The sequence below is a fragment of the Thunnus thynnus genome, chromosome 6 (genome assembly GCF_963924715.1).
Source record: "Thunnus thynnus chromosome 6, fThuThy2.1, whole genome shotgun sequence".
NCBI lineage: Eukaryota > Metazoa > Chordata > Actinopteri > Scombriformes > Scombridae > Thunnus > Thunnus thynnus.
Window position 1 is genome coordinate 15650760 of NC_089522.1, and position 27987 is coordinate 15678746.

General features: G+C 40.0%; 1 protein-coding gene across 4 annotated transcripts; it reads right to left on the bottom strand.

Moving 5' to 3' along the window:
- Window positions 1-176: 176 nt before the first annotated feature.
- Window positions 177-27955, bottom strand: slc16a4 (solute carrier family 16 member 4). 4 transcript variants are annotated; one of them, XM_067592063.1, is made up of 11 exons: window positions 27701-27955; window positions 27257-27331; window positions 24274-24410; window positions 16364-16496; window positions 15839-15971; window positions 15495-15638; window positions 15184-15345; window positions 14420-15073; window positions 8388-8599; window positions 6099-6192; window positions 177-4139 (listed from the first exon to the last, which is right to left on the bottom strand). In XM_067592063.1, the coding sequence occupies exons 4-11, from the start codon at window positions 16478-16480 to the stop codon at window positions 3931-3933; spliced, it is 1725 nt and encodes a 574-aa protein (XP_067448164.1). In that variant the 5' UTR covers window positions 16481-16496; window positions 24274-24410; window positions 27257-27331; window positions 27701-27955; the 3' UTR covers window positions 177-3930. The 4 variants fall into 4 exon arrangements, with proteins under 4 accessions (XP_067448164.1, XP_067448163.1, XP_067448162.1 ...); XM_067592062.1 differs by having other exon boundaries at window positions 27257-27334; XM_067592061.1 differs by lacking the exons at window positions 27257-27331; window positions 27701-27955 and adding an exon at window positions 26654-26759.
- Between the last annotated feature and the right edge of the window lie 32 nt (window positions 27956-27987).

Consider the following 27987-nt stretch of genomic DNA (forward strand, 5'->3'; position numbering starts at 1 on the left):
GTTGTGTCTAAACCTCCAAAACAAAAATGAATGTAATAATACGGATGAATCATTTTGTTTATTCACATCAGTATGTCTAAATGACGTGTAAATAAAATATGTTAAAAATATTGCAACTTGTGAGTGTTTTTTTTTTTTTTCGGTGCAGGTATTGCTCTGAATCACACAAGAACAGACTGAGTCACACGTCAGTTTATTACAGCTGACTGCGCACTGTTACAAGGCTTAAAAATGAACTCTAAGGTCTTGGAACAAGATATCTATGATTGGTTAAGCATATTTTCTAAACTCGATCAGTTAACAAATCCATGAGCCAGAGTAGTGACAAAACAGTGCTTCACCCATAAATGCATTTGCTTCAACAAAACTATAAGATCCGACGCCATCAAACAGAACTTATCAGAGGAGTTTGAGACTTAACCAAAAGGGACATAAAAATTTGTTCAATACATCGCTTAAACATACAACCCCTTCAAATATCCAAATTACTAACAAGTAAAATAAAATCCCAACCAAAATCTACTTTTAAAGCATCAAATACTTTTCATAAAAGATTTATGGTACAAAATATTAAGTGGCCCTCAGTCACAGAAGCAAACTGGTGGTGAATGCAACTCGTGAGCCAAAAGAGCTTTTGTGCATGACTGTCATTATTGAAACAATACAAAGAGCCTTGCTCAGTATTGTGAAAGTGAGTTGAGGGGGAATAATTTGGTACTAATTGAGACAGCATTCTTTGAGTAGAAACTTCCTCTGCCACAAGAGGGCAGCGCAACAAAACACATGTCCTTCACTGGATGTTGGGCTGTCCTCAATGGAGACTTGGAGATGACTGTGTGTAACGGGTGGTCATAGTGGTTTAAGTTATATACATTGTCCAAACTAGTAATAAGCTTCAAGTTGTAGGTAGGTTTCTAATGTGTCTTTGGCTGACATCACAGGAAGTTAGTATAAGATACAATACAGTACCTTGTAAGGCAAACAGCGGTGAAAAACAAGAAATACACTGACAACACAACTTCTACTGCATAAAAAATAAGATTCAACAAGCAATAAGACTCTCATATATAAACACAATGTAAATCTAAGTTGCATTGCCACTAATCGGCTGCCTGCAGGCACTGTAAAGGCTGGGCAACAGTTTTCTACCAGTCCAGTTGGGGCACCGTTCAATGGGTGTTCATTTATATGAGCAACATCAGCAAAACATCTTTGTAACACAGTTGGTCAGAGAGTTACAGACATAAGGTTGACAATATGCACTTAATCACACACAAATATTCACACCGTTCAGCGGAGCTCTTCAGCTGCTCATGTGATCAAAATATTTCGGAAACGTACTTAAACCTCAACCCAACAGGCTTTTTCTTTCAGGAGCTGGTATCTTTGCTGCAGTCAAAGTGTGTGCAAGTGAGCCGTAAATCAAATGAAAATCTCTGTGCACTTGCATAGAACAGCCCAGGTGTGATGAACTTGGCATGACAAGATCATTGGCATGTTAAACTATTTAAATGTTACTGAACCATAAAAGGAGAACGGCAGTTTCTGGTGTGTTGTAGTATTAAAAAAAGGTCAATTTGATATCAAGTTTTAATTAAAAAAGAAAAGAAAAATTAGAAGAAACTGAAGAAAATTAAACTGTGCACTCTTATGCTCAAAATTGCAGGTGCAAACACTGTAAACAGGTCAAAATGTGAATTTGCATGTCAAATATTGTGGGAGTTGCAGTTTAAAGGACAAGTTCAAAGGTTTTAAGTCTGTCTTAAAACAACAGGTTGAACAGGAACATTTCAATAGGTTTTTCTTGCCATAATCGTTCCTCCTGTTCATACTGGACATTAGAAGATCAATTTGTTACAATGGGAGTGATGGGGGACAAAATCCACAAGCCTCTGTCTGTATCTGAAGCTAATATGAAGTCCATATAAAGTCCCTCTTTTTGTTACTGTACTTCCACCTGCAGCTCAACAGGGAAACACTGTTTGAGGAAACACAAAGAGGGAATTTGATGCTAAAAAGACTGTAAATGTGGCAGATATCCACTTGATATGACTAACTCAGACTGCTGAAGCCTCATATAAGCTTCAGATCAACTTTTAAATGCAGTTTTGCACAAAATGACTGTGTGGACACTGGATTTTGGCCCCCATCACTTACATTGAAAGCACATTTGATGAGGATCTTTAAACAGCCAGTATGAACAGAAGGAATGATTACAGCGAGGAAAACCTGTTTCACCTCACTGTTGTTTTAAGACAGACTTAAAAAACTGTGAACCTGTCCTCTAAGTTAAAGGATTTCAAGTGTCAGTTGAAAATGAAGCACTGAAATAGTTTGAATCGTCAGTTTAGTGTGTAATGGATGAAAGCAGTTGAACAGTCAGGTGAAGTGTAAGAGATGAAAGCAGCTGGAATGTCCGTTGAAAATTCAACTGAAGTGGAAATGTTGGAGACAGTTTAAGTAAGCAGCTGAAGTATCAGTTGGCATGTAAGCACTGAGACTGAAAGTAGATACACTGTCAGATGTCTCTGCCAGTTGACAAGTATAAGATTTAAAAAGGGTTACTTATCAGTGTCAAAGTTCACTGGGTCAATCTATGTGCAGGCGCTGAAAACAGCTTCAATTTCAGTTGAAGTACATGATATTTTTCCCACTGCCCTTGAATGTTCTGGTGGCAGAAGTCAACGTGGTCACCAGCACAATACACCCATTATAAATTTTGAAAAGCTTTGAAAAAAAAAAAGCATAAAACCTGCAGTTGCAGAAAAAATATGAGAGGTTTGAAGAGGCGGAATTAATGCGACAAGGTACAGAGGGTGGGGAAGGTCTGAAGTTTAAATGAAGTATCTAGATATGAAGAAGAAGCTGAAAATGTTCCACTCATAGATGAACATTCATTTTCATGGGACAAAAAAGTTGAATGCTTTTAAAATGATAAAAAGATGTCTTACATGAGCTACATATATTGAGGTTTGATTCGTGTGTCTATGTGAAAGTATGTTGAAGTAGTTGAGGGATGTAAAAACGTCCAGAATATTAATAAAGATATAAATACGAGAATATCAGTGTGCATCGCTGAAATAGAGCACACCTAAATGCTACTAAAACATGCCATACATTCTACCCCTGTGCCTACAATAATGCTGCCAGGACAAGAGATACATTTTTTTTTCTCTGTTTAACTACTGAAGCAGTTATTGTTTTTTTTGGCTTCATAGAGCAGATTACATATTGTGTCATAGAAGCGGTCTACGATTAAGTGGTTGCTCAGTATCTTACCTATCTGGCAGTAAAAGGTCAGAGGAAATGTCATGCAGCATAATCACAACTTGGCCCAAAGTGCATATGTGTGAGTACAGGTTTACTGATAACAGGTAAAGGCTTCCAAAGAGATCAGGTGAAAAATATTTCCTCGAGGATATGTGCTTCCAATAAAGTCATCACAGAAAAAAACTAGTTGAAGACAGGATTTCAAGCTCAGTTGCATAGCTTGTTTCCAGCAATATTATGTGCAAAGAAAAGAAAACAGGATTAGATTATGTTCTAATAAGTTATGGTTGCAAAGCTGCTGATATTAAAATGTGCTGGCTGTTGTACGTAAAGTGTTATCTTCGGTTTTGATGCTTGTACCTCTGATCAGAACAAGAACAGGGGATAAAATATTTTGCAGAACACTAAAATTTTGGCTTTCAAATGTTCAACATATTAATCTATTCACCAACGTCCCGACTACTGTATGTTCTTGGACATCATGTTACTGTGGTCATAAACGTCTTTTCCTCGGCCCGTGTTACACTCCTGCAGAAATGAAGGGTCACTTAGGTCCCGACTTGAAGTTGGAGTCACGTTCAGGCCCGAGGTATGCAGGCCCACTGCAAGTCATGAGCATGCTGGTTCAAGATCGAAGGCCTTCCCTGGGTTTTCATTCATCTACACAGCGCCGTTCTGCAGGCGGTCGGGGGTGAAGCAGCCGTTGGTCTTGCAGCTGCTTTCTGCTCTCTTGGCCTGGGTCTGTTTCCTCTTTCCCTTCCAGCGCTGAGCCAGCGGCTCCATGAACAGGGAGAGGGAGGAGAGCAGATAGCAGAGGCCAGCCAGGTAGAAAGAACAGTCGTAAGTCTGAGTGTAGTCGTACAGGAACCCTACAAGACAACAACAACACAGGAAATGGAAAAATTTGGTCCCACCTTCTAATTAAACAGTCTTTTTAAAGCATTTGTGTGTTGTGATTAATGACTGGTAATGATGCTTAATTATGAATCATTAATATAATAAGAACAACTTCTGGGTTGGCAGGTTGTGACAAATACCACTGGTTGGTGTTCATCATCCGCTGCACCGGGTGACATGTTCCTTTTCCAAGAAGATTGCAATTATGTTAGTTTGGTTAGAAATAACCTCAAAGAATAATAGCAGTAATCATGATTTCAGTCTCTGGAGAGTCGTTCTGTGTAAGGCAGATGCCGCTGCGCTTGCACAGGAATGCGGTTCTGAGGTTGTGATATGTAACACAACAAGCTAGCAAGGCACTGTAAACAGAACTGCGTTCCCTCACATATAAGGACAGTTGTGTTTTTCAAATATTGTGCAATGAATTTAAGGTAGTGTTTTTTTCCATAATGGATATTCCATTTTGAAAGTAAATCCTTTATGTTTCCCATTTGATACTTTTACATCCTTCATACGTCACTTTACAGCAGGGTGAGGGTTCACTTTTTTAGCATGTACGACCCCTGTGTAGACTATCATAACTTCCTGTGTTTTATGTCCTTATTTGTTTTCCTTAAATGAGCCATGTTGACATTTTACTTCAAAAAAGATAACTGCTGTGAGACAAGTGGACCAGATGAAAAGCAGGACCGACAACACTAAAACTGCTGCTGAGACACTTAACAGACAGCTATCCTGAGGGGAGGGATTAGTCAACAGGAATGTTGTTACAACCTGTGGCCTGAGGGAGTTTCAAGTTAGAAACTGACGTTAGGCGTTAGTTTGCCTAATGTCAGTTTCTTACATGAGCTGCAGGGATGGTAAACAGAGCTGCATGCTATTTCCGTACCACCCTAAAGGGGGTCATTAGTCACGTTTCAACCCTGAACTCCATAAGCTCCTCTGAGGGGATTGCCGAACACACTGGGCAGGGACCATGTCAGTAGGTTCAAGGGAACACCCCACTTTAACTGAGGCCAAATGTTACCAATAAGAGCAAGAAGAGTTTTTTTTTCTTGGAAGTACCTCACATATTCACAGGAAAAATGCTGGGTGGGTGTGTGAATATACTATATGTGTCAGGATGAGACAAACTGTAGTTGTTCTGCAAGTTTTGGTGCCCTATATATCAAAGATGTTCATGTGTTAAGCAGATGATTGATGTTGCTGGTATTTTTTTAGCTGCCCTAGAAAAGGCACAGTTCATTAGAGGGAATCTGCAACAACCTGGGACTTTGAAAACACTGGAACGAAAAACTGATCCCAGATTAAAAACAGCTCTCTAAAACTAACAAAGGCAATCTGCCATCACTTAAACAATGTGAGTCAAACCCAGCCATGAACACAGCACTGTTATTCTAAGAGTTTGACTCGACTTGCTTGTAGGCAGAATGAAATTTGACCCAGTAACCTCTGTATGCATTTTCGTCAAAACAACCCCAAAATCCCAGTCTGCGTTGAGGGCGGTGCTAACTATAGGTTGTTTTTCTCTGTGTTTCAGTTTGCACACTGTATAAGTGACTGCACACCCCCAAGCAGACACACACTTGAAGGCACTGCAAGGAATTCAGGGCCCCATGAAAATATGTGCTGCAGCACCCGCAAAAAATATATGTTCATAACAAAGGCTTATCAACCTTCTCACTGATCCTTCTACTCAATTATTCCCTGTTTTAAACTCTTATGGATATGCACACACACACGAGAACACACAGAAACATGTGCACAAACTTCAACTCGCCCTCTGTGACACAAATCATCTTAGAAAAGTAACATCATGGCTGCAATCCCATGCACATGCACTACATATGTATGCATTTGTTATTGTGTGCATGTGGAAAAGTTGGCGTATGTGTGACTCCTGAAGGTTTTCCATGACGTGATCCACTCACCTGCCAAAGGAGGCCCTGTGAGGCAACCCAGGCCGACAAAGAACATGGAGAAGCCCATGGAGTTGTTGAGTTTCTCCGACCCCACAAGATCTACCTGCAGGGCAGAACAGCACATTCAACCTGGAGTTCCTTACACATTGAGCAACTTTTAACTGCCATGATTTTCCTTTTGTTTTGAAATGAAGAAAAATGTAAAGATACCAGAGTTCTGCATGTTTGAGCTCACTAAAAACCATGTACACTCAGGCAAACACATAAAAAACTAAAAAGGAAAATCAAGTGTTGACTTGATTGTCTCCATGTAATGGCCCAATCCTGAGTTTTCTTAATTAATAATATAAATTTGAGCTAAATTCACAGATAATTGAATTGATTTTTTTCTTACTGATTCATAACAAGCATTGTGTCTTTGTAAACCTGTCTGAACTGAAAATGAAGGTACATTTTACTTCTTCTTTTCAAACATTATTGATGTAAGTAAACCTTTAAACATCAGTAACTCAGATTTAGCTGCTGTGTAGTGTTAGGCCCTGAACTGAAAGACCTGTCAATCAATTTAGAAGTGATGGCAGGTTCCAGTCCTGTGTGTTGAATTTTGGTGGTGGGTTGATCCCTTTGTTTACATTTTAATGCACAGGTCTCATCACAGCAACCCTTGCTTGTCAATTCAAATTAGGTGTGTTGACAGCATGTTTTATAAGATATAAACAAACACCTGACCTTCTTTTCAAACTGGTCTGCTTTACATCAGTCAAGAAAATCAGAAGTTTTAATCTGATTAAAACTGGTTTGACTGGTTCTTCTATTCACTTGAAAAAGAAAAAAAAGTCACACATGTCATCATTTAGGCCCAGAGGCCTGTCCTGGCCTTTGAGATGGCACCACCTCCAAGTGAAATCAAACCACGTATGACCTGATGTTTTTGTTTTCAGGTGTGATATGACCTGGAGATATTGGATACTCGCTGACTTAATATGTTGTTCCATCCGTGATGGCGGTTGGGAAACATGATGATGTGACACAATGATGTAGCTAACAAAGCTACTTCACCTTTATATGGTAAAAAAGTCCCCCGACACAAATACACTTATTGTAAATTGACCAGATTAGGGAGTTTGATACTGTAGGGTCTTACATGGTACATGAACAGACTGATACTATATTGAAAACTAACACTGGTGGGATTGTGTGCCACCACACTGTGGTACCTTTATATCTAAATTCTGCAACATTCAACTGCCTTCACTATCTTTATTGATTTTCTAAAAGCCAGTTTCCACTTGAAATTTCTTCAGTATCACTTTCGGTCTCTGCCTCATGCGATGTGATAAAGAATGTGAAACTGCTTAGTGCCTGGTTGAGACATTTCTAAGAACTTTGAATTTCTAGATGAAAATTTTTTTTTTCAGGTCTGTAATTTCCTGATGATTTAAGTTCCCTGGGAAGAATTATGTAATTTTTGTAACAGTTACAGGGGAAACAGATAGTTATTTGATTTGAGTCAGTTGTGATGAGCATTTTTAGATGAATTTCCTTGGAACAACTGCTCCATTTATTCTCAAGTAAATATTCATTTTCATTAGCGTTTTGGTTCTTGGGATGGCGGCGCCTGTCTGTCAGTTGCTCCAGACTGAAATATCTCCACAACTATTAGATGAATTGCCATTATATGTTTTGTGCTGACAATTCATAACCCCCAGACAACCTACCAAATAACTTTGGTAATGCCCTGATTTTATTCATGTGGTGCCACCATGAGATTCACCTTTGTGGTTTTGAGTGAAATGTCTCAACAAGTGTTGAATGGATTGGAATTTCATTGGCATGAAATTTGGTACAGACATTTATGTCTGCCTCAAGATTAAAATAGAGGATTAGATTAGCATGCTCACACGCTAAACGTAGAAGGTGAACATAGTTAACATTACACCTGCTAAAAAACAATATGTTAGCAATGCCATTGTGAGCATTTTAGCATGCTGACGTTAGCATTTAGCTCAAAGCGCTGCTGTGCCCAAATACAGGTCTAAAGGTTACACTAACAGTTAATTGGAATTTATTATATGGATGTCTCCATTTTCTTTGTAATAAGTACCAAATTAGCCAATTTTGTCCATTTCAGGAAACATCCTATGAATTTACAATTATGTCAGTTCTCTTCTAATTCTCTACTATGGGGCCTGTAATATAAAACATTACTGAAAATTACAACCCTGGGGAACAAGTGATGGAAATTAATTTGTTTTAAAAGATACGAAAAGTCATGTTTATGTTGGGTGGTCTCCTTACTAGAACTGGCAGCAGCAGGGCCATGTAGCCGCCGCAGAAGATGGCAAAGAAGACAGCATAAACCATCAACAGGATGTAGGAGGTTGCCAGTGGGGAGAGCAGGTTGACCAGGCCACAGAGGATCAGGTAGGCTTTGTGGTAGTGGTACTTATGGAAAAGGTTCCTGTCTGTCACCCAGCCTGAGGCCAGCTGGGCAATCGTCTCTGTGATACCTGTAACAGAGGCAAACAGGTGAGGCGGATGGACAGTTGAATGAAACTGGGACTGAGTGAAGTGGGAGAAGTTCAATTTGAAAAACAAAGATTTTGAAACATTGGTGGGAAAATAATTTTACTCAAAGTAAAACTGTAAGATGAAAATGGTGAAAAATAAGGTATGTAAATATATGTATATATATGTATATAGTTTGTTTTTAAATGTACTGCATGTACCCAGGACTCCCTGGAAAGCAGTGCTGACACTGAGTGGATTACCCTGGTTAAATACAGTAAAGCAAGATGTTCCCAACAGTTTCTTAAAGGAAGGAATATGAGAAGAGAGGCAGGCTGGGGAATGTATTCAATAAAATATTCAGGTAGTAACAGGAAGCTGCTCTTTGTTAATGGAGTTTTTGATGGTATCCAAAAAACAAGAGCACACTGCTCTCTTCAAACTTAAATAAAGATGCCTTCAATAATCATGAAGCTTCACATTTGGAAAACAGATCCAGTCCGGCAACAGATGTCCAGTTACCAGAGTAATTAAATACTTGAATAAAGCCGACTGAATATTAAACAATAATGTGCAGAGATTAAAATGTCAAAACATGTCAGTGTATGTAATTAGCAAATGTTGCATACCAACACACTAAACTAAGATGGTGAACATGGGATGCCTAGTATTATAACTGCTAAACATCAGCATGTTAGCATTGCCATTGTGAGCTTGCTGATCTTAGCTTTTGCCTCCAAGCACTGCTGTGTCTAAACACAGCCTGACAGACCTGCTAATGTGGCTGTAGACTCTTAGTCTTGTTGTAATTTGGGTGAACCAGTTCTTCCACAATGCATTGAGCTCCTCGTCTCCTCCTTTCCCTCTCCATCTGTATACATTCATGTACCATTAATGCATGTTACTAACTTGGCATCTTCCCCGTAGTTTTATGCTTTCTCGTCTTGCAGGAGACCTTCGGCTGCAGAGTGCCTTCTGTCCCTGTGGTCCGGCCAGACGCCCACCACCACTGCTATTATGTTAGTCGCTTTTGCCCATGACTACCACTATTATTATTAGTCATATTTCTATTATTATTTTTGTTATTATGCTTCTCTGTGTCTCTGTCCCCCTTTCCCTTCCTCTCTCAATCCAACCGGTCAAGACAGATGGCTGCACACCTACAGGCCAGTTCAACTCGAGATTTCTTCCCGTTAAAGGGGAGTTTTTCTTTGCTGCTGTCGCCAAGTGCTACTTGCTCATGGGGGAATTGTTGGGTCTCTGTAAATTAAAGAGTACGGTCTAGACCTGCTCTTTGTAAAAAGTGCCCTAAGATAACTTCTGTTGTGATTTGGCGCTATATAAATGAAATTGACTTGACTTTAAATTCTTCATAAACCTTCATAAATGATGCAGTGTGTCATCGCTCCACTTCCTCTCCATTCACCTGCAAGCCACCTGCTCCCCTCCTGTCACTAAGAGAATTACACGCAGACATTGTTTCCTGAACTGTGACACTGATGTCATAAAACAGTAAATACATTTGATCTTTGGTGTTGAGATAATCCTGGTAGGACCTGCATTTTTAACTGATGCTCAGCTGCACAGAAAGAGGTAACTGTCAAAGTCTGCAGAGTGTAGTGCAGCTAAAGTAATCGGTGCAGGGACCTGTAAACGCATCACGTCTTGTTCCTTTAATGCAGTTATTTTATGCAGAATAAAAACAAAGCCAAGAGGAGTGCAAGCATGCATCTATACATAGCTATATGTGTATATATATATGTATATATATGTGTGTGTGTGTGTGTGTGTGTGTGTGTGTGTGTGTGTGTGTGTGTGTGTGTGTGGATAGGGTAAAGAAAGAATGTGAGGGAGGAAGGACTATACATGTCTGGATTACTCTATGTCTATTTCAAGTAAAAACATGAGTATGTTTCCAAGAAACAGTGGATGTCAACATATCCATCTGTTAACATCTGTGTTACGCTTGCGATACCCCGGAAAACTACCTATTATGCATTCAATTCCGTCTGATTGATTGTTTGCTCCGGTCGGGTATGATGACTATGCAGATATGCGCTGCTCTCTGCTGAGGTCAACTGGAACGCGATAGGTGGTGCGGAAACTGCAGTGGTGTATTGACCGTCGCAGGAATAGCTACAAGCAAGCAGTGCTGAGCCATTGATCAATGAAACAAATTGGTTCTATGCAGATCAGAGTTACCCATCATTTGGCTCTGCACCACAGCTGCACAGGCTGTAGCCATTACTGCTCAGCTTGAACCCAAAATAGATTAAATTTCTGCTGAAGTTAATATGGATGAGTTTGCATACAGTGTGTACTATTATTTTTAAAAGTATAAATATTTACAATATATGTGAATAAAGGTTACATTAATCAACATAAATTAATATGTGGCCGGTGATTAATGATGATCAGCTACATTTTCACTCTTCAAGGCTCCAAATGAATAAAAAATGAAATGCCGTGCCAGTGAACACCTCTGCTTTTCTTACATAACAGAATCTAGAGAGTTTGTCTCTGCAGAGGTTAGATAGATGACATGAGGCAGCTGTGCTGTGTTTATGTGTCCTCCTGTAGCGACCCAAGACAATGTCCTGGGGTGTCCCCTGCTTGCATACAGACAAGTTGTGAGTTTGTTTGTGTGTTTTAATCACAGCAGGTTTGTCCAGGCCTGCAGCTGTTCCCGTTCAAACTCAGCACAATGCAGTTTAAATATGGCCTCTCCAAGTAGCACCTTACGCCAACTTGCATAAGCAGCATTATTAGTTCTGTCCCTTTCTCTCTGGAGTGCTGACAGGTAAAAGAGGCATATTTGCATACCTCTGGGTATTAACAGACTATGGAGCGTTGCAAGGTGTGAAGAGATGCCATTCCTTTGCTTTAAAGCAGGACATTGAGTCATTAGATTAAAGCAAAGGATTATAAAAGGCATGTTGGTTTTCCCAGCTTCTCTGAGGTTGCAGTTGGCTTGTCTTGCCTCCTCTTTTGTACATATTGCCGCCTCAGTGCTCCTCTGCAAAGTATCAGTCACTTTAGAACTGGGCTCAAACAAAGTTGGGAGCCCCTCTTGTCACTACGCCAGCAACTTTACTCGGTTAGCTGTTGCTTAGCGACTCCAGTTAGCTCCAGTGTTAGTGGCTGAGGGTTGTCGAATAGACTGACCCGGACGATAGCGGCCTCCCTCCCTCAGTCGAGTCAATGGGCCTCTATGACAAGCGCTGGGTCGGGGGAAAGAGGGACAGCGGGACACTGGGATGGTGGCTTTGTGGTGTGTGTGGCACCCCGTCTTCCTAGCTCTGTCGCTCTCTTTCTCTCTCAGTACAGCGCACATGACCAGAGAATGTGACAGAACAAACGTGTCTAAGTCAAAAGAATCTGTCAGTCTTGCTGCTCACTGGCACTGATCGCTGGCATGCAGCTCAGCTGAGTAAACCTGCAAACTCTGGGGGAAAATTCAGACATTATATCCTCTGGTATTTGTTACACCGACATAGCAACATTGTAGAGATTGCTTCTACATTGCCTCTGGTTAAGGGCCGTTAACCATAGAGTGGCCCTTAACCAGGGGCCACTCTCTGTGTCATTTCTCACTGCAGAGATGCAATGTAAGAAATGTATGAAATGTCAGCACTGAAGTCTCTCACATCTTCTACCTTTATTACATCCTTGAGCCTACAATAACAGATGTTTCAGAGCATTTAGCTGTCATTATTGTCGTCTGAACACACCCTGATACACCTTTCAACAAAGGCAACATCATCTCTGTCTCTGTCTGCTGAGGACTGATTACCGAGGGATAGATTACAAAACGGAAGCATGTAACTTATAAACACACAACCCCATCTGTAGCACTTCAATTATTCACAAAGCCTGACCATGCACTCCTAAAGAATTACATGCACATGTGGTTGGTGGTCAAAATGTTAATTCTGTTTTCAGCTCATATGGAGTGGCCTCATCAATGGCATACTGCTGAACCCACCCGCCCTGGCTAGTGGACCAAAGTTCAGCTTTTATGTAAGCACATTCATTACATAATACTGCAGAGTCTGAGCAGCTCACAAATAATTAATGCCTAGAAGTTGACTGAGGACTTTTTTGCATCACTTCTTAAGCTCAGTCTTAAAGAAACCTGGACCTGCCTTCTTCACAGTCACAGTGAGTTCCCTGCTGCTGTCACGTTTACTCTTTGGCTCCTTTTGAGTTGATGCGTGACTGATGCCTAATCTAGAAGATTTGAATGACCCTTTTTGTGATGAGAACAACTTTATTGATAAAACCCACCAGTTTTGTCTTCTATAAGGTTCATCAAACACCCAAGTGTGTTTAAATAGGAGAAGTGTGACAACAATTAATACCACAGAGAACATGGCACGCTGTAACTCAAATGTGGACATGACTGACTTTGGTACACGATCATGTGGTTTTCAAACTGCTGAGCTGGCAGTCAGGTGAGGGGTTGTACTAGAACTGGATGTAAGGGGACACTGTATTTGGTCCACAGTCAGGAGAAGTAATGTTCCTCTGGCAGAGTTAACAGAGAGGGAGGTCTTTTTAAATTACAAGATGTCTCTAAATATGTGACATATTATAAAAATTCATTGCAAAATTGAAAATATTTCTATAAATACCATAAAAGAACACTATAAAAACTCACTGAGAGATTGAGAATGTGATAAATGAATCCACTCATTAAAATGTCCTGTGATTCACTTTAAAGGAGATGTTTCACCAATTACAACATGGCCACTGTGTAGTATAAGCAACATTTTTTGCTTTGCATGTTATAAAAGCCCTTAATTTAATACTCTTCACATTCATAGGCTGACTAAGAGATGCAACATTTTGTTATTCAGGCTGTGTGCCGTTTTCTACACTTGAAATTACCATTGAGAAGTTCAGCTATGAGGTCGCTATTTATAACTTATTTTATAAAGGGCATGCTGGATATTAACAACTCTGTTATTGACTGCTGTGTGTGATATATTTTTTGTGTGACTGGCTGTTTTTTCATACTTCTGTTTAAATTATGACCTTAATGAAGGCATTAAAGGACAGGTTCACAATTTTTCAAGTCTGTCTTAAAGCAATACTGAGGTTCCCAAATGAACATTGAAACAGGTTTTGCTCGTTGTAATCACTCTTTCTGTTCATACTGACCACTAGAAGATCTCTTCCAAACGTACTTTCAATGTAGGTTGTGGGCGACAAAATCCACAGAGAAGATAATATGAGGCTTCAGCTATCTGAGTTAGTCAAATAAAGTGGATATCTTCTACAGTTACAGTCTTTTTAGTAATTTCCTCTTTGTGTCTCCATGGACAGTGTTTTACTGTTGAACTGTGGAAGAAGGATCATAACAAAAAAGGGAATCTGGCACTAAAAGACAGTAAAAATATAGAATTGATTTGACTAATTTGGACAGCTGAAACTTCATATTAGCGTCAAATAAACCTTTAAATACGTTTTTGCACAGGAAGACTGCGGATTTTGTCCCCCATCACTTACATTGAAAGTGCATTATGAAGGGATCTCTTAATTGTCAGTATGAACAAGAGGAATGATTATAGCAAGAAAAACATGTGTCAGTGTTTGTTTGGACACCTGACTGTTGTTTTAGGACAGACTTGAAAAATTGTGAACCCATCCTTTAAAGCTTAAAATGTAGGTTTACCCAAGGTCGATTGGTACCATATGTAGGAACCATTATCAGGGTTTCACTGTCAAAATCAATATTATTTTGATGACAAACGATAATTTGCTTTATTAAGGTGGATCATAACAACACAGTACAAACTACTGACAAATGTATGCCTCACCTGCAACAGAGATGATAAAGGAGGCGTCCATGGCGTCGATGCCCAGAGTTCTGGCTCGGGCAGACAGGTGGAAATAGGGGATGAAGTAGGCCAGCTGGCTGAAGACCAAAGACCAAGTGTAGATGCAAAAGAATGGGTCCTTTAGCAAGGAGAAATCCAGTACTTTGGTTTTTCTGCTGGTCACCTCACTCGGTGTGCTGGCATGTGAGGCAACAATGGTGGAGCCATTCATGCTGCTGTTGAGCTCCATGGAAGTGTCTGGGGTGGTGGGTTTACCCTGACCCAAGTCATTGTGGGGCTCATGGCCATTCACTCCATTGAGGACCAGTCTGGTCAGTTCAGGGTTCACTGACTGGTCCTGGAGTCCCTGAGTACACTGCCCCTCCGGGTCTTCTGTGTCCCTGTGTGGAGGAGGGGGAGGAGGGGATGGAAATGAGTCTGATTTGGAGATGCCATTGGATAAGTGAGAGGAGCCATTCAAGCAGCTCTTAGTGTATTCCTTCTCTGAGGAGCTCTTGAGGGAGACAGCAGGGCTCTTTTGGGTGGGAGAAGAGGTAGGGTTTGACACAGAGGCGGGCTTCACATTGATGGGTCGCAGAAGCAGCCCAGAGGCGACCAGATTCAGCATGAGACCGCCAAGAATCAGCATCGCCCCTGTGAGGGACGAAGACAGCTTATATGCGCTGTATTTCTACCACCACTCACACACAAAAAAAGGAAAAATACTAGAACTTCCTGTTCATTAACAGATTTTTCCCGCCTACCTTGCCATGCATACTGGTCCAGGAGCAGCTGAGTGAATGGTGCGAGGGCAAAGGTCAAACCCATCCCAGAACGCCCGATCGCATACGCCGTTGCTAACCTCTTTCGGAAGTACAGCGCTGTGACCACGGAGAAGGATTGGTATAGTAGTGCAAAACCCATTCCTAAATGGAGTAAAGAAAGTTATCAAACACCTTGTAAGTAAGAAGGATTTTTGACAGACAAGAGGCAAACTCAACCTCACAACCTCAAATAGATGTCCTTACAAAGAAGATGTCCTTGGGTTGAATCCCATTGAGGTATTTCTACTCACCAACTATCACTCCCATGCTGATGTAGAGGAACACCACGCTGTTGGCAAAAATACTCATGAGGAAGCCTCCGCTAACCAGCACTGCCCCGGCGATGGAGGTCACCCTGGTTCCTAGCTTAGCACAGGCCACGGAGGCGAGGGGTGCTACAGAAGTGACAGGAGAGGAAGCATGAAATATGATCTCAAAAAGTTTCCTCATTTTCTGCTGGTAATGGTAAAAGCTTTGCCCTCTTCTTTCAACTCTTTTGGGAGAACTTGAAGGAGAGAGGACACAATTATATGAGAATCTTTAGGAACTCCACAGAGCTGTGAAGGTGATTCAGAAAGACTTTTTCGACTCGAACCTCCAGAGAGACGCAGACTCGACATGATGGAACCGATCCAGCTGATGCTCTCTGATGAGCCTCCAAACTCGTCTTGGAACGCCACAAAGAAGATCCCAAAGCTCTTCAGTGTTCCCATCACAAGGACATTTACCTGCAGTCGTTCAATGAAACACACACACACAAACGTGCAGAAATGGAAACGAGATCAGTGCTACTGTAGTATGTGAGGTCAATATATTGAATTTCTTCAGGCTTGATTAGCATTCTTGTTTCAGACTGAACTCTAAGTAACACACATATGGAGATTTAGGAAAAAGAAACACAAATATTGGGACTAGTATTTATATTCCTGGTTAAAATTTTGTTTTTTTCTTGCTGTCCTTCTATTGGAAACTTTAATAAAAGACCAGAAACCACACCATTGCAAAAAAAAATCATCACTTATGTTTATGAAGTTAACATTATATAAAATATTTTAAAACCATCTTGTTAATTACATAAAATAATAAATTCAATGCAGGGATGAGGGATTATCAGACATACCAGGAAGCAATGCAGCACCACCATCCAGCCCCAACCTCCATCTGGAGGGTCCTCATACTGGATCTCTTTCTCTTTCTCCTTCTTAGTGGTCATGGCATCCTTTCTGAACAGGTTCATGGCTGCCTTGGTTTCACTGGGAGAGGAAAAAAAAAGAAAAACATAAATAACCTCAAAGTCACATGTAGTAGGTTGCCTAAGAGAGAGGATTTATTCTGATCACAGGCTATAAATACAGTGTACAATGCATGACGTATCTGCACAGGTATGGCTAGTATAGACTCAACATTTATTTAACATTCATTTAAAATATTTGCAACAAAAGGGATGGAATGAGGTCATCTTTCAAAGAAAAAATTGCTTTAAGCAACTTAACAGAAAACTGTAGACCAAAACATCAATCAAATCATTTTGACGTGTTCAAGGAAACAACTGACAGTTAACATTTTTTAATCATTGTGTCAAGGTACAGAACGATCCTTTAAGGGTAACTGACAGTAGACAGAAAGCTGTAATACAGTCACTGAGGTGAATCAGGTCAGTTACAGTACAGCTGAAGCTGGTTACTCTTCCACCTCTTTTGCTCTTATTACAGCTACTGCACTGGACTGAATGTCTCAGCAGTGTTTACATGAAGTATGACTGTTAATCAGTGTTGGGAATAACTAATTGTAAAATGTAATTGTAAAAGTTACTGTAATTCCACTACTTTTGGCACTAACTAATAACGTAACTTTTTCAATTTAAATAACTTAATTACATCAACTTAAAATTTGAATGGGCTCATTACTCGTTACTTTTGTCTTGCGTGGAAATAGTGGACAGTTGCAGAGGATAGCAGACACAACACAAACACATCATCTGACCTTACCGTGTCTCAGAGCCGCGCTGAAAAGTCACGTCATTGTAGCCAACTTGTCTCTGGATTTATAATGTTTTATATTGTAAATAATACCTGTTACTAAACTGCTGCTGCTATTTCTGGTTTGAGTTGTGGATCTGCGGTAAAACCTGGAGCGGACTTTTGAGTTGTCTTTCTTTTATGTTTGTGGATTGAACTAAACTGATTTGTGGCTGTGAGGAATTCTTTACGGAGTGGATTGAACTATGAGATTTTGGGACGAGTTACACTTGTGCGTTAAAAGTAACAAAAAAGTTACTTTCCTTAGCAACTAATCACTCTTAATATGCTATAACTGGAAAAGTAATTCAATTACTTTTTGAGAGAAGTAACAAGCTGTAAGTAGTAACTGTAACTAATTACTCATTTTCAGTAACTTGCCCAACACTGCTGTTAATTATGAGAATCTTGAAGCTGCCTGTCGGCACGTAACTGCATGAAAGTTTGCTTTGATGATAATGTTTTAAATTCAGTGATATTTTAAACATAATAGCTTTTATTTAAAGGTATCCTATGCAGGATTTTCTTAAAAAACAATGTAAAGACTCATATAGAAGTAATCCCTCTCATCATGATTTAGTGACAAAAATCCTTAAATATAAAATTGGTCAATTTGGCCTTTGTTTTATTTTCGTGATGAAATACAAGATCTATATTTTCAGCCATAACACCTTTCATATTTTAGCCAACAAAGTAATGAATTTTAAACTGCACAACACAACTATTGCTTGGGTCTTAGATTATCTCTTGTCTCGACCTCAGTTTGTCAGGCTTGATAACAAACAGTCTGACATTATCTTAACTAAAACAGGAGCTCCACAGGGCTCAGTTTTATCCCCCTTTTTATTCACACTCGATACCGCTGACTGTAGGCATAGTCAGGTGTCTTGTCAAATCCAAAAGTTTTCAGATGACATTGTCCTAGTAGATGTACTTAATCAAGGCAACGACCTATAAAAGAGAGGTCGAATTATTTGGGAGCTGGTGAGATGCAAATTTTTTTGAACATTGGGAAGACCAAAGAATCAATTCCTGATTTCAGAAGGAAGGAAGAGGAAGTCTTCCCAGTGATAATAAAGGGTCATCAGATAGAAATTGTCCAGTCTTACAAATATCTTGTGTCTACCTGGACAGTAAATTAAACTGTAAAAAGAACAGTGAGGTTGTATTCAAGAAGGCTCGGTCGAGACTATTTTTCTTCTTGAGGAAGGTTAGATCCTTTGATATCAACAAGAAGCTTCTTCAAGTTTTTTTTTTAATCAGGGAATCTTAGCTACTGTCCTCTTTTATGCTGTGCTCTGCTGGGGGGGGGGGCAGCATCACTGTGGATGATAAAGACAGGATCAATAAGATGATCAGAAAGGCTGGCTCAGTGATTGGCCTTACCCCAGACTCACTTGAGGTTACTGTAGAAAAGAGAACAAGGACCAAACTAACGGTTCCGCATTATGGAGGCCATCCATTACACAGTGACTCAGAAGCTCAGTGAGCGACTAGTGATGCCTCAGTGTTGTACTGAATGACTCAGAAGGTCTTTTGTTCCAGCAGCAATCAGATTTTTTAATGAACACTTTTAGATGTGGTCTGGCCACTATCTCTGTTGTGTGTGAAGGGGGGGGGGACTCCATGAAGACACGCGCAATCTCAGTTGCATAAAATAACACAAATAACATAACAGCTCAGACAACTACACAATGCAAAAACAATGACTCAAACATGTAAACTACGTGCTTTCACTAAAAATCCATGGCAGCGTCTATAGCAACCACCATAGCAACTATAGAAAGACCTGAAATAATCTTCATAATAACTAATGAACTAAACATCATGTACATTCACTGAATGTATATGACACACACACACAGACACACACACACACACACACTCTATTTCTCTCTGGCCCTCACTTGTTTAGCAGAAATTAAGATTATATCAAGTGCTGGCAAGTTGGCAGACGCCTTTGAAAAGCTGCTGATAGCTGCAGAGGCTATTGATCTTCACAGTGAGCCGGGCAATCAGAGCCATACATCTCTCTGGATTGTCTGGAGATTGCAGCAATTAGTTCTGCGAATTAAAAATGACAGCTCTCAAAAATGGTAGGGCCTGCAGAGAAGGCCCTGATGGCCCTGACTGACCTCCTCTGCCTGATAACCAGTAGGCCTTCTGCGCCTACTGGGCTCCACCAACATCGGCTTACTGAAATAAATGGGTGATAACAGCCTCCTGAACCTACTAGTAAGTTTAGTAGGCCATTACTAGCCCGTTGGGACATATGCGTGATGATAATGCATATTCAATAGGCTGATAACAGTCAAATCGGGTGTCATGCCTGTGTTGTGAGCCGACCGTACTGCAGTTTGACTTGGCACCCCAACATGCAACGTGCAACCTTGAATTACTTTGAGCCCTTCTTGGAACACATTTCCAAAGGATCCTCCTCCCGAGACTTTGATTTGCGTCAGCAGATTTTAAATGAGCCTTGTTAAACAGAAACATACAAGACTGTGTGTATTCATACGTGAGCTACGACGGTGTCAAACTCACAAATTAAGACTTGGAAATCTTTTTATGATCAAACAGGACTTCCAGACAAGTACAAGTCAATATTAAGATTTTTACTAGAATTAAGTCAAAATTAAAATAAATAAAACAGCTGGATGTGAGGGCGATGGTGGGGTAAAGCAGAGATAATGCAGAGGGGCAACCAGCAGCAGAGACTTTGACATCTTTAACAGATTGGCCCACTGTCGATGGCAACAAGCAAACTCAGCTATATACTGTACATACAGGACATATGTCTTGTGTCCCAATTGATAGCTACCGATTTAAAGTCAAGCGCCTGCTCTGAATCACAGAGGAATGTGCAAGTTGCAACAGAGTAGTGATGCACCACGGCTGATTTCATCATACACAGGCTTCCAGACCACAGTGTAAAAATCTTGCTCTAACACCAGGCCACCGTCACCGACAATCATCATGTCAGCAGTTCCCTGGCACAATAAAACCACTAATTACACTTTCTGTTGGGAGAAAAAAGCTCCATCAGTCACTCACCCTGTGTTGATCCAGCAGCTCACTGTACTCTCAGTTTGTTATCAGAAATGTTGTTTCTATACAGGGTCTGTTTATTGGAGCTAGAATGCTGCAGTAGCCTTTAAAGGGTCAGTTCACCCAAACCACAACGTAATTCAGCAGAAATTTTCCCCACTTGTCTCAGATGCAGATACGCCTGGTTTTATTTGACAACTTGCCTCACATATATAGTACATGCATAATAATATGCATCATATTTAAGCTGTGAGTATGATCACACCCACCCACAGTTAAGAATTGCTGAACTCTTTGTTTTCCTAGGAATGACATTACACTGTAAATCAGAGGGCAGGCTCAGGCTTGCTTAGAACGTGACATATACCCAACCCCAGATGCTGAAAAGCAAAGTAGGAGTAGAGGACGTAGTAAACCTGTGTGCATTCACCAGTCTTTTGTAGCTTGCATCACTAAGTCACTCTGACTTAGACATGTATAAGAAGCAGAGACCAAATTAGGCAGAAAGCACAGAGCGGATTAAAAGGGGAATGAATTGGGCCAGTGTATTGCGAGGAAGTATTTCCCTCCCATGTGCTGTTCACAAGTTGTCCTCAGAGTGTGCTTGAGTGCATGTTTGTGAATGTGCTGAGGGTCTGAGGGTTTGAGCGATGGGGGATTGGAGATCAGCCCCTTTGTAGTGAGGTATTAACACCACGTTGCTGCACACTTCCACTAGGACATTCTCTCTAACTTTTACACAGTGTGTCTAGTAAAATATTAGATTTTAGAAAGGTTACTTGGTGAATAAGACTCTCCAAAATCTGTCCCTATTTGACCTACCATTTATACAAGGTATATATTACAAAATATTTCCTGCAGAGAAAAAGGATCGTAACAACCGATGAGATGCTATGAACAGATCTTTTCACCTTTATCAGTCCAAATCTGTACCTTGAGTCTAGATTGACCAAACTGAAAACAGAAGTTTGGGCCTGAACAAAAAATGGCCAGAGGAGGACTTTAAGATCATATTTGAACACGTGTCTGTTGTATCTGTACATCCTGAAGCTGGAGCGTGTGTGGTACAGTTTTCTATTATGTGTTCATAGTAGCCACAGAGCTAGTACTGTTGGTGCTTAAAATAGTGACAAGCCAAGAGGTAACACTTTTGTCAGTTAGCCCAAAGCCATATGCCAAGCATGTTTTAACACTGACCCACTCTCGCACACGCACACACACACACACACACACGCAGAAACACTGAGAGCTTGATCAGTTACAGTCCAATAAAAATGTCTGCGCAAGAGTACAATAAACCTATGGTGTCTTGTGCTATATTAATCGCGTATTTGCCATGATTAAGTAACTAGTGATGTAATTAGAAATGTGTACATGTATTAGATGTGTAGTTTCAGGTACAATTTGAGTGCAATAGAGTGGAGACAAAGTCTCATTATCATTTTTTACATTTCAACTGTCACCACTAAGTGTGGGCCCAAATAAAGAGATCTCTACAATTTGAGTAAAAGGAAACATGGCTGAAAATTGGGATACAATTGGTCTATAAAGAGTGAAAATCATTCCCTATTTCCTGTATAGTGGATGACATTTACTGTCTGCCACTTTGAGTGTCTGAATTTTTAGTGTAATATGATGAAGCATAAAAAATAGTGTCCATGGCATGTTCACAACTTTCTGCTAATAATCTCCCAATGTGATGCGTTGCATTCTATAGATGTGAAAACTGCAGTTGTGCAACACCACATTTGATGTTCATTCATTAGCTTCATTGGCTGCTCACTATAAAGAAACCTACTGTCTCTTATAGAAGTGAATGAGGGGGTGACTTTGGACACAGAAAAAGTAACAGCCGCGTCCTTTCACCTTCCAGCAGTGGACTTCACTGAGAGGACGTAAGGAATGCAGAGGTTCATGCTATCCACCCCAAGATCCCAACCCCTCCATGCCTCGACCAGCAGCAGGAGTTGCAAGTGCAATGACAAGGACATGATCCCTCACAGGCTTCTCACCTGCAAAAACTGCAAGTTGTGTTTGTTGGAAAGCACCAACGCTGCTTGAAGTTGCGGCGGGGCGAGCGTTTTGCACCTGCACCCCCTGTGAACTGTAAATTATACTAGCGTGTAATAAAAGGGTTTGATTACAAGTAAGTCAGTGTTTAGTCAGTGTGTGTTGGTCCCAGCACCCAGCACTCCTGCTCAGGCAGATTTATGCCAGTATTGGGCAAGATCACTTTTGAATACTGAATCCTGCACAGGACTGTATCAAATGATGAGAAATTCAAAGGAGAGAAAGAGGCACAGCCACATGAAAGCAAGTTAGACAGCAGGCAGGTTTGCTGCCAAATTTGCCCAAATGTCATTCAAATACCCAAGATGTTAAACAGAAGCTATACAACAGGAAACAAAGCCTCTAGTCTCTGCTATGACACCAGTATTAAACTAATTTCTTCACACCAGAAAGTATCTTGGAGCAGACTAATGTAACAGCAAAACATTAATGGCCATTATTCAGACAGGCACAAACAAGCCCAACCTGCACTTAAACTACTGCATCTTTATTTTCTAGCAACTCTAGAAAAACAAGTCCAACTTGGCTCAAGCTATGTGTGGACATAGCAACCTGCTAGAGGGCAAGAAGTGGAATGTTGTCCTGCCTGTCCGCCTGCCATTATTTAAATTTTCATTATTTAAATATTTTCATTATTTAAATTTTCATTATTTAAATATTTTCATTATTTATTTAAATAATTTTCATTATTTAAATAAAACGCAATTTCCATTTCATTTTACTTTGACACAAGCTAAAATAATTCAAATTTAAAAGACCAGTTTGCAATTGTATTTCAAATTTCTACCAGGTTCACCCTGGTAGCCTACTAGTTAAGACACATGCCACATTATTGCAAAGTGTATATTTGAAAATGTTAGACAAAATCCATTTTAAATTCAATTTCTTTATAATTATGGCAGGACTATATATTGGAGTCCATAACATTCAATGTTTACATGAATTATGCATTTTCAAACATGAAAATTTTTTTTTAATTTAATTTTGTTGTACAGCATTCAAAAAAAATTGCAAATAAAATTTGAGCTTGAACAGGTAATGTAATTTTTTCAGTCTTGTACTTCCATAAACAATGGAAGTACAAGACTTTTATACTTTAAGACCCTAAACTTTAAAAGGCAGATGGACTGACAGGCCTTAAAGGATGGGTTCACATTTTTTCAATTCTATCTTAAAATACTAGGTATTCACATGCCTGTATGTACGCAGAAACAGTCTAAAAACTCTGTAACTTTGGAAGAAACCCACTTGACTTGCTGAAGCTTCTGCTGAAGTTTAGGTTGCTCCACAAAAGGAGGACTGTGCATTTTGTCAACCATCTTTTAATTTACAATCAAAGGGATTTCATTATGGCCAGTATGGGTAGGAGGAACAATTACAGGTAATATTCACTTCCAGTGTAGTGAACTCAAAGCCTGTCTCTCTTCAGAATCCATGTCACACTACAGTCAACGTTGAACTCATTTGTGTCTCATTTGTGCTCTGTGGTTGCCATTTCCTCTGACCCCAATATGCACCAAACACACTTCAGTTGTGAAAACAGCACTGAGCTTTGGAGATCAGAGTCAGCGTATTACAGATTTCAGCCAGCAAATCTGAGATGTAGATGGTGTCCGTCTGTGAGTTACTATGATCAATTTTTGCACCTATGAGAAATGTAAAGAATATTTTACCAAAAGTAAACCTTTGTGATTGTTGTCCCTGCAGGCAAGAATGCTGAATGATAATGTTTGAACTTAATGGAGAACAAAGTGTCATAACAAAGACCAATATTTTTTTTCAATATTAACAATAGTATAACAAAACATCAATAAAAATATCTCCTAATTTCTTATGCATATATATATAGTAACATAAAGAGAGATATTCTGATGAAACCAGCTTGTTGATTTACCTGTTAATCTGTTTTGGTGGTATTCCTGAAGGCTCTGGAGGTGAAGAGTAAACTCAGAAGTCTTACTCTCTGAGTGTCATTCTCGGCTTGGTCGAAGGGCACTTGAAACTATGGCTGCATCAACATTCACTTTACACCTACAACAAGAAGAGGACAATGATACATTAAGTAACAAATATCACAAGATCATGAGAAAAAGATTTAGAAAAAAAAACACAGGTGCTTGTCTGAAACCTGATAGCAGAAACATAAGTAGCACTCACCAAACAACAATGTTGATATTTGATAAGTATTTTCTGTATTGAGAATATTCTAAATATGGCAGGTTTTGCCACAAAAAACAAAAATGCTGCACAGCACATCACTGTCATCATGTGCTGCACAGAACCAAACAAATTGTACATTCGGCTTCTCTTGGAAGGTCTTAAACTTGCAAATTAACAAGACGAAGAGTTTGCGGCCATGCGTGGTTCTGTGAGGGTGTATCATGGTGGACAACAGGAACAACAGTGCTTTGAGCTAAATTCTGGCATCAGATTGCCAACATGTGATGTTTATGTATGTTTACCATGTTCACCATCATAGTTTAGCGTGTTAGCATGAAAACTTTCGCTACCTAACACTAAACATAAAGTACAACTGAGGCTGATGTGAATGTCATTAGTTTTTCAAGTATTTTATAAGAAACCAAAGTAATTTGTCAAACTGATAATTTGACCTGAAGGTGGCGCTAGAGGAGAAATTAAGGGATTACCAAAGTTATTACAATTCATCTTGAGGGGGCAATGAATCCTTGTATCAAATTTCATGACAATCCATCCAATAGCTGTTGAGACATTTCGCTCTAAACCAAAAATGTCAACCTCACGATGGTTGGAGAGGAAAGGTCATTCGTCATTAGGATTCATCGTCTGGGAACCATGAACATCTGTATAAAATGTCAGAGCATACAGTCAATAGTTGTTCAGATATTTCAGTCTGGAACAAAGTGGTGGACCAACTGACCAAACAACATCCCTAAATCCTTGAAACTAGCTCAAACTGACTAAAACATTGTCCATGTTTTTAACAGGAAATTGCTCTCAAATTGCAAACAAAGTGTTTCCTACACCTGAGTTTAACTCTTGTATTTCTATAATACCCCGTGATTATCGACATCTACAAAGTTTCTGCCTGACTTCCTTTTTTCTGCCCCATTGCTTTTTTATTATGAGCACTATTTATAAGTGACTGATGACACAAGTTGTTAACATATTTGGTCTACAGATGCACACTTCAAAGAATGTGGCCCCTGAACTTGGATGCAGTAAAAATGCTTCAGTCAGTTGTTTGACTCAACAGATGTGTATCGCTGACAGGAATGTTGCATTTTGCTTTTTTGCTGTGTTTCATGTTGGTAATTAGTCACATGGACACGCTCTGCACTATATTCAACGAGTCAGAGGTCAAACCTTATTAAGTAAATTATACATTGCATGTAATATAGTGCGCATTATTGGCATAGCACATGGTGATAAAAGCACTTAAGAGTTTAAAAAATTAGGTTGCGCTTCAATTTTTATGTGTGTTTCAGCAGCGGTGGCAGAAGCTCAATCACAGCAATCAGGCTCCTTTGGCTCTTTGCTTTGTTATGATCTGCATCATTGCAGGAAAGTAGGTTTTTGCGCAAATAAGAAGATCCAAATTATAACAGCTACTCCAAATAATTCTCTCCAGGCTCAGGGTGCCCCTTCACACCCCCAAAATTTCATTAAGGAGTGGATCTCAAACTTTATTATCATCAACATCAGTAACATTATTATCAACAGACAAATTAAGCATCTTAAAGTTTACCCTGAAGACTAGCAAAAACATTAAATGCCTCTCTTGATGAGAAATCCCCAGCTGTGCAGATGTCTCTTAAATACCAGGAAAGTAAAAATAAAAAGCACAAATCTAGTTAGCCAGATGTCCCTCTGTTGCTGACTTCTTAGCTCTCACCACATCCTCACTGAAGAGGAAAGTGTCCACACCTGTGGAAAACAGGAAAACCCCCCATCTCACTCCAGCTTTGTTCTTTAAATGATCCATCGACAGAGGTTTAGAGCTAAGACATGAAAATCAGATTCATAGTAAAGCAGAAGAATTGCACAAAAAGTGGGTCAAATAAAGATCTTGTTTCCTAATTGTTACATATTTCACTCCGACGCTGCAGAACATTGAATTTTTCATTGTAAATCAAAGAAAACGAATACATCACATCTGCTGACGTCGAGGTAATAGTAGACCCATTACATACAGCGCATGACTGTAAAGCAATACTTGGTAAAATTATACTTCTCCCAGTGCAGCATTATTGTCATCAATTCTTACCACGCTAGCAGAAAGTAAAACTACTCACACAGAGATGATTGGAGATTAAAAATCTTGTTCAGACTCTTCGGCTGATCAGCAGAGGTGAACGAGTGTGTATTTTTCACCCTAACACGACGGGTTTTGTGAAGTGTTACTCAGGTCAGAGTATAAGTACTCCAGTGAAAGTTCAAAGGCTCACCAAAAGATACTCATTTACTCACAAAGAAGAAATACCTGAATTTTGGGCAGGTTCCAACTCTGTTAGTAGCTTTTTTTGTGCAGATTATGCATTGATAGCTGAATTGTTTTGTCCCTCTGTAATTACTTTGATAGATTGTCTACTTTTTTTAAGAATTGGAATTTTTTTACATTGTTTTTCCATGTATCTTTCTCTTTTATGCTATTTCTTTTATGGCCTGTCCATTTCATCCATTAAGATACCCCACATTCACAACCTGGAGTCTCTTTATGACCACAGCCTCGCTCTGCATTGAGTCCTGAGCAAAGCCAGGCATCAGTCTTGAGGAATTGAGAGATTATGTAGGTAAATGCAGGGTGTTTAGTTGAAAGCTTTTGGCTTAGTCCACGAAGAGCATAGCCTACACACACAAAACCGTATTACTGTGGGGAGAAAACAGGGAGGTCTCACCGTGTGTAGCTGTGAGCCAGTTGTTATCTTCACTTCACAGGCCTGTTGCATTGTGCCCCTCACTCAAACTCAGCACTGCTGGGAAGGCAAGAAAAGGGTCGTTCAAGCAGATGCGAAACTTCAGGCGCACTGACACTTTAGCGGTGAATTTCAAGAAGATGTCATCTGGGTGCCATCTGAGAAAAAGAGGCACAAACCTGCACTGACGCAATCTGGGTGAAAAGTTTTAAACCCATAAATAACTTTCGAGGGTCACAGAGGATGTGCTGTCTGAGGGATAACTTTGGTGGGAAGTTTGGTGCAACAAAAACGGCTAAACAATAAGAAAAATAAATAATTCAATACAAATATGATTGTTTTTTGTTAGTCTCCTCATATTAAAAACGATTCATTTGCTGACAACTACAAACACTGCTTTAAATTTGCAAAAAAATAACCCCATACCTGCAATCTCCTCCGGTTCTCGACGCGTTTCTGTCTCTATTTAAATTAGTTTAATTTGACGCGTAATTTTGGGGTTTCTCGATCCGGGGTTGTGCGTCCCAGAAAGACGTGCGCGTCACCAGTGAGGCAGGATGCCGTGCGGGGACTTTTAGCAGAGAGAAATTGCTGCGGGACCTTTTTCTCCGAGGATGACCGTGCCATAACTTTGCCTCTATGAGCGAATCCCTCTGAGTTGCATCTCACATCTCAGCCTCAACATCGCTGGCTGAGCGGAGGAGCCGCAGAAA